Below are 11,294 nucleotides of genomic sequence, written 5' to 3'. Positions count from 1 at the left end.
CGTGAAGAGAGGATCACAAATCTACCTTATATTTCATATTTTTCTTGAACAAATCTCTCATAAATTGAAGAAGAAGTTTAGAAATGGAAGAGGAGAGAAGGTTTCGATGGAGGAGAAGGAGAAAAATGATTGGAGTAGGTGAAGATGAGCTTACATAGTCAATTTTCGCGTCTGTAGTGCCACAACGCCATTTTTCAGCGCCTCAACGCCAAATTTGCGCAACTCTAGGCGCTTGAATAGTAACCCGATGAACATTATTTTTTATTTTTTTTTAGAATTCAGGCATTACAAACAAGAACAATGTCAAATGTACTTAAATGTGGTTTTTATTGGCCTACTCTTTTTAAGGATACTCGTTTGTATGCTCTTGCATGTGATAGATGCCAACGAACATGTAACATTTATAACTGCCATGAAATGCCTTTGAATAATATCATTGAGTGTGAAGTGTTCGATGTGCAATGAATAGATTTCATGGGACCGTTTCCTGTGTCTTTTTACAAAAAATTACATTTTGGTTGTTGTTGATTATGTGTTTAAATGGGTAGAGGCATATGCTTGTGCGACGAATGAGCTGTATGTGGTGTTGAAATTTTTGAACAAAAAATGTGTTTAATGGTTTTGCATATCTTGAACAATCATTAGTGACGGTGACACTCACTTTTGCAGTAAGATTTTTAAATAACTATTGAGTAAATATGGTGTTAATCACAACGTCTCTACACCTTATCACCCTCAAACGAACGGTAAAGTTGAAGTGTTGAATCGGGAAATCAAGAGAATCCTGGAAAAAACGGAGAGTGTAAATATGAAAGATTGGTTGTTGAGATTAGATGATGCTTTATAGGCATATCAGACTGCTTTTAAAACACATATAGACACTACATGATATATGTTGCTTTTTGGTAAGACATGTCATTTATTTGTTGAATTAGATCACAAAGCATATTGGACAATTAAAACATTAAACTTGGATTTTGATTCTGCAGGTGAAAAATTATTGCTGCAATTGAACCAACTAGAGGAATTTGGGGATCGAGCCTATGGCTTGGCGTTGTCATACAAAGAAAGGACAAAAAGGGCTTGCAACAGACGCATCAAGCATAGAAAATTTAAGAAATGTGACGCAGTTCTGCTGTACAATTCCAAATTGAGGTTTTTCAAGGGAAAGTTGAAATCACGGTGGTCTGGACCATTCGTGATCGCCAAGGTATACCCGTCGGGTGCTGTAGCTCTGGAAGATGGCAAGGAATGGACGTTCACAGTAAATTCCCAGAGATTGAAGCCATATTTATGTGGTGAAATGCAGCCACGTATTGGGACCACAAGGTTCCAAGACAGTCAGAATTGAGAGGGGAACTCAGTTGAGCTCTAGTTTATAAATTGAGAACTAACTTTCTTTTCCGTTGTAATTTTAATTTTAACATTTCTTTTGACATCATTTTTTATTTTACTTGCTATGCTGTTTTACTAATTTTTTTGGAAAATAAAATAAAATAAATAAAGGTGGAACAATTTTTATTGCGCTAGGACGGTTATTCCCAACCACACCCAAAATTGCTTTACACAGACTCGTGCTAGGCGGTTACTTTTTAACGCCCAAAGCCATATGATTTATCGGGTACTTTAAGGAACAATGAGAGCGCGCTAAAGCGATAATTCGCGACCACCCCAGCACGCCACGCTTTATAAATTTTCCTCTATCTTATTTTCTCTCCAATATCAAAAACCCTTGCCCCGAAGGGGCCAATTAAAAAAATAGGAGTGAGAGAGAAAGTATTTAAAAAACAAGGACTCTGACTTTTTTTTAAGAAACAAGGAGTTGACTTTTGATTATTATATTAACTGCTATGAAACTCTTTAACTTAATTAATTTTCATCTTTTTTTTCTTCTCGGTCGACACACATCTTTCCCCAATTAAAATTTACGAGTCATCTACCTTTTTTTTCCCAAATCAGGATCTGTCGACACAAAATCAATTTAGTCGACCAAAAATCTACTTTGAGAAAAAATAAGAGTCCACCCAGAAGAATTGGTCGACCAAAATTAAGTTGGTCGACCAAGTATTATGGGTCGACCAAGATTAATTTTCTTGGTCAACCAAAATTTTGTCCAAACCAAGAAGAAATTCTTCTTGGTCAACTAATTTTGGTTGACCAAGAAGAATCCATAATTATGTCATGTTTATTTTTTATTATTATTTCATCTTGGTCGACCAAACCAAGAAGAAATTTTTTTTGATCAACTAATTTTGGTTGACTAAGAAAATCCACAATTATGTCAGGTTTGTTTTTTTATTATTATTATTAATTTTTGTATATTCTAATTATCTTATTCTCTTAATTTTTGTTGAATTTTGTAGGATATACCTTTGGTTCGACCCAAAAGCAAAGAAACAAGGTCGACCCAAAAACAACAAAGTCTACTTTGTGTCGACCCAGCTAAATATGTGATTCATATGTTAAAACATGTAATATTATATAACATACTTGTGAAATTGTGATTTATATGTTAAAACATGTAACATAGTTGTGAAATTGTGACTCATATGTCATAACATGTAACATAATCATGTAACATTATAGAACATACTTGTGAAATTATGTGATTCATATGTTAAAAACATGCAACATTGGTCAAAATTGTTTAATTATCCGTCAAAATTAAGTAATTATCGGTCATATTTGTCAAATATATGGATTCATATGTTAGAAAAAAGGTCGACCCAAAAGCAACCTTGATCAACCCAAAATCAACATGGGTCGACCGAGAGATTAACATGGTCGACCCAGAAATAACCTGACCGACCCAGAAATCACCATGATCGACTCAAAAACTGATCAACAAGCACTGGGTCGATGTTGGATAGACCAAATTTTAGGTCTACCCAAGCAAAAACTTTGGTCGACCAAAGCTGGGTGGACCATAAGCTTGGTCGACCAAGCTTATGGTCTACCCATTTTGGGTAAACCATAAGCTTGGTGGACCAAACATTTTTGGTCGACCAACAAGCTCTTTGGTCGACCAAAAGCCGACCCATGGGTAGACCAAGCTTATGGTCTACCCATTTACCAAACATTTGCTCTTTGGTCGACCAAGAGCCGATAGTCTACCCATGGGTAGACCAAGCTTATGGTTTTGGTCGACCAAGCTCTTTGGTCGATCAAGAGCTTGGTCGACCAAGCTCTTGGTCGGCTCTTGGTCGACCAAGCTTCAACCCAAGCTCTTGGTCGACCAAGCCCAAAACTTGGTCGACCCAATATTTTGGTCGACCAAGAACATTTCTTGGTCGACTCAAATAAAATGTTGGGTAGATCAAAATTTTGGTCCACGGCTTGTAGTTCGACTCTTTTTTCTTCAAGCAAGTCGAAGAAACAGAAGCAATAAATCGAAATAAACGTTAATATTATCAGATTTTTGTCAGTCATTTGTTCAATTGAGTTTGCTTAGATTGGAAGGATCTGTATCGAGAATTGATGGGAAGAAAAAGACGATCTGCATTGAGAATCGTCGTCGGAAAGGAAATGAAAGGAGATCGACGGAAGAAAAACCTAGTTTGAAGTCGACTGAATGAGATAGATGGATTTAATGTTAAGAATTTAAGTTAATGGTATATTTACACTTAAACAAAAGGACATTTATGTAAATTACCTTGTAGATTTTTTTTTAAATAAGGTACGATCCAGTCCCTTTACCCTAAATTTCCCTGCCCCGAAGTCTAAAAATTCAGCCCCTTTTCACTAATTCACTTTTGAGTTGCAGTCAAATCTTCAGGGATCGCTCTCTTGATCGGTTTTTTAGGCGCCGCCACTCACTCATTCATCCTCGCAGGCCACGATTTCTTTCCAGGCACTTTCATATTATAATCTCAATTCTATCCACTATGACACCAAAAAAGAGCAAGGTAACACAAGTATCATCTTCCTTCTCTAGTGATTTGGATAGATTTGTGAGTGAAAGTGCTAAACACCGATATGAACTTGGAAAAGTGAATCGAAATCCAATTGCAGAACATGGGTTTAATATTTCAACTAAGGTGACTAATCTTCAATTGAGTATTGAAGATCTAAAGTGGGAAAATTATTGCAGTCAACCAAAAGCAGAGACGGTTCCGATTGTGAGAAAATTCTATGCTAATGCTGGAGAAATGCCCAACAACAGAGTTTTGGTGAGGAGAAAGTTAGTATCTTTTGATTCTAAAACTTTAAATGAATTGTTGGAAACATTGGCTGTGGCCGACTCAAAGTTAGAAGTGTTGATCGCAAACTCGGACTATGTACTCATTCTTCGAACTTATGTTATTCGGGTTCCAAGTGGAAGACACCTAGCTAATTTCTCAAAAAAATTCTCAAGCTAGAACCATACTTGTGGTATGATTTTCGAGTCAAACGTATGACACTAGTCTCCCATACCAGTTATGTGCAGAAAAAAATACTGTTTATATCTATGCGTTGATGGAGGATATTCCTATTGATGTGGGGAAATTTCTTTTCTCACAAATACAAATATGCATCAACAATAATCACATTGCCCTTTTCTTTTTGACTATTATAAACTAGCTGTGTGTCAAGGTGGGGGTCACTTTTCAAGATGATGAGGAATGGTTAAAACCAATGAAGCCAATTTATTGATGCGAATCTCAAGACTAAGATAGACAAACGATATCTTGGCGGCCTTGAGGATGAGTCTGTGGTGACAGGTTCAAGCTTCCCTACCCAACCGCTGCCACCACAACCCCACCGTCATGCACTCAATGACAAGATTTACGAGCTTTGTACCTTTTCAACTTACCATAATCAATATCAAGCCGTCACCAGTACTTACATGACATCTATGGATTCATTGATGCGAGGGATGGCAACACAACTATTGCTTGATCCATCGGCATACACGCCACCGCTAGTGTGCTCGCCACCTTTCCAATTCCAGTTTGCTTACCCACCACAGAACCCCGCTGCTGGAGTACCACCACCAGACCTTGAGGAAGATACCGATGACAAAGGAAGTTTTCTTTGCCCTTTTATTTTATTGTTTTGTTTGTACTTTTCTTTTGTTTGCATATCGTGGTCGTTAGTTATTATTTTATTTGATTGTCATCTAGTGCAATGAGGACATTGCACGACTTTAATACGTGGATAGAGGTAGTTTTTATTTTCGTTACTTGTGTTAGCATCTAATTGTTTTGCATTATCTTATTGATGGTGATGTGATTGATGATTGTTGGTCAATGATGAATATGAGTTGACGACATACACGCCCATTGATTTTAACATTTCATTAGTTTATTATACCCATATTGTCAAAGCATGAAATTTTTATGTGAACGATGAAACTTTTGCACACATATGTTGAAATTAGTAAATTGTGTGAATTATAGCGCAATTTGAAATTTTAGTGGGGAATTTGAAAAATATGATACGCTTGTTGAACTTGAGTACATAACTTTTGAAACGAAGTACTCACCAGTAGCATGGAATGACTTAGGAAATTTTTTTGATTATGAAATTTAATTGATCATACCTTGAAACATCTATTTACGAACACATCCTTATATCGAGACTAAGTATGGTACCATTAGACAAATGAACTCAAACCCATATATTAGTATTCTAGAGAGTATACATAGTTGTCAATCGTGCATAGCGTCCCGTAGCACAAAGGTTGCTCATGGCTATAGCGCATAGCGAATAGCGTAGAAGGGGAATGTACAGAGAATAAAAATGTGAGATGAAAAATCTGATCGTGTATAATGAAAATGAGCTATGTACTCTCACCTTTTTGTTCATTCTATATTATCCTTGGTAGCATTCGTTTGAAGCAAAATGTGCACCTCATAAAGTCCTAAGAATTTGTGTTTGCTAGTGAGTAACTAGTGAATGAAGGTGTACAAGAGAGAGACTTACATTGACTTGTAGATCGGATGACTCACAACTCTTGAGAATGAAGCTATTTGAAGCACATGCTACTAGAACCAACATAGCATACACACGTTCACATTCATTGCAAAGATGTAGTGTGGAGATTTAAGGGGTGTAATAACTTTTGTTGTGACTTGGTTAATTAGAAGTATGTCAAATAAACATCGAGGCACGAAAATGAAAGCTAGTAACTCACCATTGAATTAGTTTGTATTTATATTTCACCGATATTTTTGTTGTATCTTATAGCCTTGCTCGAGGACGATCAAAAAGTTAGTATGAAGAGGTTGATATGATTTGTATTTACGTGTTTTATTTTGTTGATTTTAGTCTATTTTGGCATGAATCCATGTGTAAGTTTGTATTTCTTTTGAGTTTGCTGTTAAATGTTTCATATGCTCACGGCTCAACTTGATTTAATGATTTGCAGAAAATTTGGCAGGAAAAGATGAAATTTAGGAGATTTCATGGAGTGAGACAGAAGAAGGCACGCTAGGACGGTCATTCTCGACTATCCCAGCACGAGTACATGACGTATAAAGAAGTTAGACAGTATAGGTCACGCTAGGGCGGTTACTTTTTACCGTCTCAGTGTGAGAAAGAAGAAAATGATGTGCGCGGACAGAAGATCTCGCGTTAGGACGCTCACTTTTTATCGCCCCAGCACCCCCGAAGAATCTACAAGAACACATACAGTTAATGCCACGCTAGGGCGGTCACTTCTTACCATCCTAGCGCGACGAATTATGAAAATTATTGTGGACGTTATTTCTTTCCTTCTCTGGTAGATTATTGGACACAATTAGATGCAAGCGGCCTAATACTGAAAATATTGGATGAAATTATCACTTTTCAGCATTCACAAGCAAAATAGGTAGAGATAAAAGCGCCTCGAGTCGAGAACGAAAACGAAAAACTCGGGATTTTCACACATCGTTTTCTTTCTTCTTCATTTCTTTTATTATTTCTAGTTTAAAAACATTGTTTTGATAATTTGATGATGTCCTTTAGTAGCTAACTTTTTGTATCTGTTGGGATTTAAGTGAATCCTACCCCCAATACATTGTTTTAGTTAATTTAATCTTCGACTCCATACTAACTTCTTTAATGTTATATATTGTGAATGAATTTGAAAGAATGGTTTGCAATATAAACGAGTAGCATAATCCATTGATTTATGATGTGCATAGACATATGAAATTGAATAAACGATGATAGTGATAGTTAAATAAATCGAAAGCTAAGAGGTTCTATAAATCGTACTTGCAAGCTTGAGAGAGTGTTAATAATTTATGAAATCATGTCAAAAGCATGAGTAATTGTCGAGATTAATTAGTTGACATAAAGGAGGGGTAGATGAACTAAAATTTCAGACAAATTCCATTCTCACCTGATTTTTATCTACATTTCAAATTTTTTAGTTTATTCATTCTTTGAATTATAATTTTACTTTGAATGTAATTTAGACTCAAAAATTTCAAAATATCTTGTATAATTTACTAAAGATCAATTTCTGAAAATAATAATTCTATGATATAGTATATGTGGAACGATTCCGTACTTAATACATTATACTATTACTTGATCTAAGCACTTGCGATTTATTCGAACATAAAATATTAAATTTTATTAGGGATTTTTAGTGAAAAAACCTAGATCAATGTCAATTCTTTAATTAGATTGTATTTTTTAAATCCATATTTGACATCATGTGTGATCGTGTGAAGGCGATCCTCCCCTCTCGTTTTAACTATTTTTTATGGCCAAAATTATTTATTTTTTATGCACTAAAACATACTAGTACAATTTGATTCGTTTTAAAATTTTCGAGTTTTAGTCTTCCTTGCTAGATCTCCATAATGACAATAGGCTATCCTTTTTCATAAAAAATTCGACCTACATAGATAATAAAAAAAAGTACGACAAAAGTATTTTTTCGATCTCATGTACTTATCTTGCATTCAAATCTAACTTACCTTCCCCATGCCACTCGCTTTGCATCGATGTGTCTCCATTTTCGGTTTCGTCATCATTCAAGAAGTCCTCAGACGGCTCCTTATCATCTTCATTGATCATGTCGTCCTGATCCTGCCCACCACTAATGTCAGGGCCGAGTGATGAGATATTACCACCTCGACTGCCAATAGTACTTGCTCGAATTGGGGGTCGTGCCATCATCTCAGCATGAGCCTGCGATTCTGCACGAGCTTGCTCCATTTGAACCATGGCAGCCATTCGCATATTGGCCTCATGAGTTTCTCGACTGACTTTTTGTCTAGAAGAATCCATTTTGGCCTTCAATTCGAATAATGCTTGCTTCTCTTCATTCAAAAGAAATTGTTCCATCATCAACTTCTCCTCAGTCCGAAACTCCCCAAGACCACGCTTACGGTAAATCATGTTGAATGCAAGGACTTGTTTCTCAAATGTGGTGGTGAACTCCGCAACTTTGGCAGCGATATTATGGTCCCATTGCTGAGAACGGGAAAGTACTTGACCGGTACTGTCTGAATCTAGTATCTTGTCATCTTCCTCTGCTTCATAGTCAGCCACCACATGGTATGGTAATAGCCTACATCGTATTCAAGAGAAAGAGAAGTTATAAAAAGAAGCTGCAACCAGCACCCTACAACAGAAAGTATCAACTCCTAATTCAAGATATTGCAGTCAGTTCAAAAAAATTCCATCTAGAGAATTTCAACAGTTCTAAATGCACAGCAAACGTACTCCCCACTATATCGAGGAATGGTCACATGGTACAAACCATTTCCAAACACATAAAACTATGTCAGACATTTCCATTACACAGAAGACCTTTTTCCTGAAGAAATCGAGATGATGCAACTGATGTGTTCAATTATCATTAAAAAAAGAGTTTGTCCCTGTCAGACAAAACTCCTGAGAAATCCACCTAGCTTTTTATAACTAGACAAAATTTAGCAAGGTTCAGCTAATCATATTAACAATATACTTTGTTTGTAAAGGTAGCAATAGAATAAGGACTTAGGCAAGTTCTGTCCACATGCCAGATGACACAGAAAAAGACGAAAGGCACTGTGCATATCAGCTCTAGGACATAAAAAAATTTATGAATCAAAGGGAACTTTTCATTGTTGTATTGTATACCATAGCTTAGCTTCCATAATCAGCTTCAAGTCAAGTAAATGACTAGTTGACTCGCACTAGAAAATTTATGAATATGAAGATAGAGAAGGTAGGGGCAACTGCTCCACTTGCCACTAACTCACTGAAAACAAATCAAGCTTGAGTCGAGCTTTTAAAAATTTTATACACATATCTAGACTTGAAAATTTTCAATCTTGAGCTAGCTACTCATCGAGTAAATTGATAATCAATATAATTCACTGTCAAGTGCGAATAAGAATATCAAACAATGTATTCTGTAAAGAAGATTGGATCAAATTTTTAAGGACAAAGTCGAATACACATGAAAATTAATTTAGTTGATTGTAAAATATATAATGTTGAATCAATATCGATCGAACACCATATAATCAACATACAAGTAAAGAAAAATAATTAAAAAAAAGCTTGCAATCCGACTTATGAACTTTGAAAGATTATGTAAAAGGTCAAGCATGGCCATAAACAAGTTGAGTCCAACTCCTCATGACTGGCATGTCTCAGCAGACGCCCAATTTCCATCCATTTTACACGAGCAAAAGGCTTATGAACTAAGCTAGAACACATCCTTGATCCTTAAGCAAGGATTTATATTTCATTTCTATTTTATTTTTTCACTTGTATTTTTAACATTTCCACTTTTGCCTCCACACAGAAACTTAATCGGGACCGAAATTAAAATCAGAACAATCAAATCCCTAGAACAGTAACACGATCGGGTCACATAAGAGGACGAGTTATTCAAAACCAAGAATGGCAGTAAAAAAATTGAAGCGCATAACAGCAAAACCACGTAGAATCGAAATACCAGTGACATTGTTTATCAACACAGGCAAGAGAATTCATTTACGAAATCGTAAAACCAATTTCAGAAGGGGAAACAGAAGAGAACCTGTGGCACGCGTCCTCGAGGGATGAGAAAGGCCGGCTGTAATCGGGATGACAGACTCTCCAGGCGTCCTGATAAGACAGCTGCAGAGATGCCTTGAAATGCTGGGGTGTGTTAGAATTCGTAGATGCAGCAGCAGCAGCATTCACGTTAGGGTTAGGGATAGGGTTAGGGTTAGGGCTCGGATGATTAGGGATCTGTGGAGGTGGACGTTGGTGAAGCACAGCCTGCTGCGGGCGGAGATGGGCGTCGATATTGGAAGGAAAGCGAGCGACGGCTTCGTTCCGCCGCTGGATCTGCTGCAGCAGAAGCTGCTGCTGCTGTTGCTGCTGCTGCATCAAATGCTTCCCCTCTTCCATTTTGTTGCTGCTGCAATTGGAGTGCGACGATTTTGAGGTGATATATTCAAAATTTCCTCTTTTTGCCTATTAATTATTTATGGATTTCTTAAAATATTATATTAATTTTATTTATATTATTCTTACTCTTTTTATAACTTTGGATCCACGCGTCTTTTCACCCATAAAAATCAATAAAAAAAATATTACAAACATAACATTAATATATGATGTTTGAATAAAAACTATTTCGGATCTGATAAAAAAATATAAGATTTTGAATATAAAAATAGAACGACTTTATTAATATAGACAATTATTAAACATGTTTGGGTGCAAAATAATTAACAAATTTTCTCCAATTTAAGGAGCTTTAGGTACAAAAATATTAAATCAACATATTATTTATATTATCAATTGATTCAAATTACATATAAAATCATGATTTACACTTTAAGTTTTACATAGATGAAATGTAAAATACATATAGGTCAAAGATTTTTATACATCGACCTACTATATATTCAATATTTAGTACCTATTTTCACCTCAAAGAAGATACGTGAGCCCAAAGAGTGCATAAAATTTTTCTTATAGATCAAGGAGTGCATAAACATTTTTTTTCTTGACAGAGACTGACCCTTACATTATCTAACTTATCTTTGACATTTGCTTTATGATAAGAGTGACTCTTACATGACAGTCTCACATATTTATTTGCGTGAAACAGGTTGATCCGGTTTATATCTGGAGTGAAAATAATACTCTGACACAAAAAATAATATTTTTTAATGGATAAGATCAATAAGACATTCTAGAAATAGTACCGGATTCCTCTAAACTCTCCGGAGATCTTAGAGAAATCCAAAAGACGGTACAAAATCATGACAATATGCTATATTATATACCACATAATGTGGAAAAAATCCTTGAAAACCAGGAAGAAATTCTTGGAATATTAAATGATATTCGAACAAGACTTCAAAATCTAGAACAACCACCAA

At 35.8% G+C, this 11,294-nt stretch overlaps 1 protein-coding gene across 1 annotated transcript; it reads right to left on the bottom strand.

Annotated features, from left to right (window-relative positions):
* Positions 1–7,714: 7,714 nt before the first annotated feature.
* LOC140990761 (uncharacterized) lies at positions 7,715–10,366 on the bottom strand. The gene is made up of 2 exons (XM_073460618.1): positions 9,956–10,366; positions 7,715–8,491 (listed from the first exon to the last, which is right to left on the bottom strand). The coding sequence occupies exons 1-2, from the start codon at positions 10,309–10,311 to the stop codon at positions 7,870–7,872; spliced, it is 978 nt and encodes a 325-aa protein (XP_073316719.1). The 5' UTR covers positions 10,312–10,366; the 3' UTR covers positions 7,715–7,869.
* Positions 10,367–11,294: the final 928 nt, after the last annotated feature.

This window comes from Primulina huaijiensis, chromosome 12 (genome assembly GCF_012295235.1).
Source record: "Primulina huaijiensis isolate GDHJ02 chromosome 12, ASM1229523v2, whole genome shotgun sequence".
Lineage (NCBI taxonomy): Eukaryota > Viridiplantae > Streptophyta > Magnoliopsida > Lamiales > Gesneriaceae > Primulina > Primulina huaijiensis.
Note: the sequence above shows the minus strand (reverse complement) of the source record. Positions and strands in the feature narration are given on the sequence as shown.

What these genes read in the sequence shown, in the direction of transcription:
- LOC140990761 (XM_073460618.1), bottom strand. Translation starts at nt 10,311, where the DNA reads ATGGAAGAGGGGAAGCATTTGATGCAGCAGCAGCAACAGCAGCAGCAG. An exon ending in CTCGAGGACGCGTGCCACAG is followed by an intron (nt 8,492 to 9,955) that starts GTTCTCTTCTGT and finishes AATACGATGTAG; the next exon opens with GCTATTACCATACCATGTGG.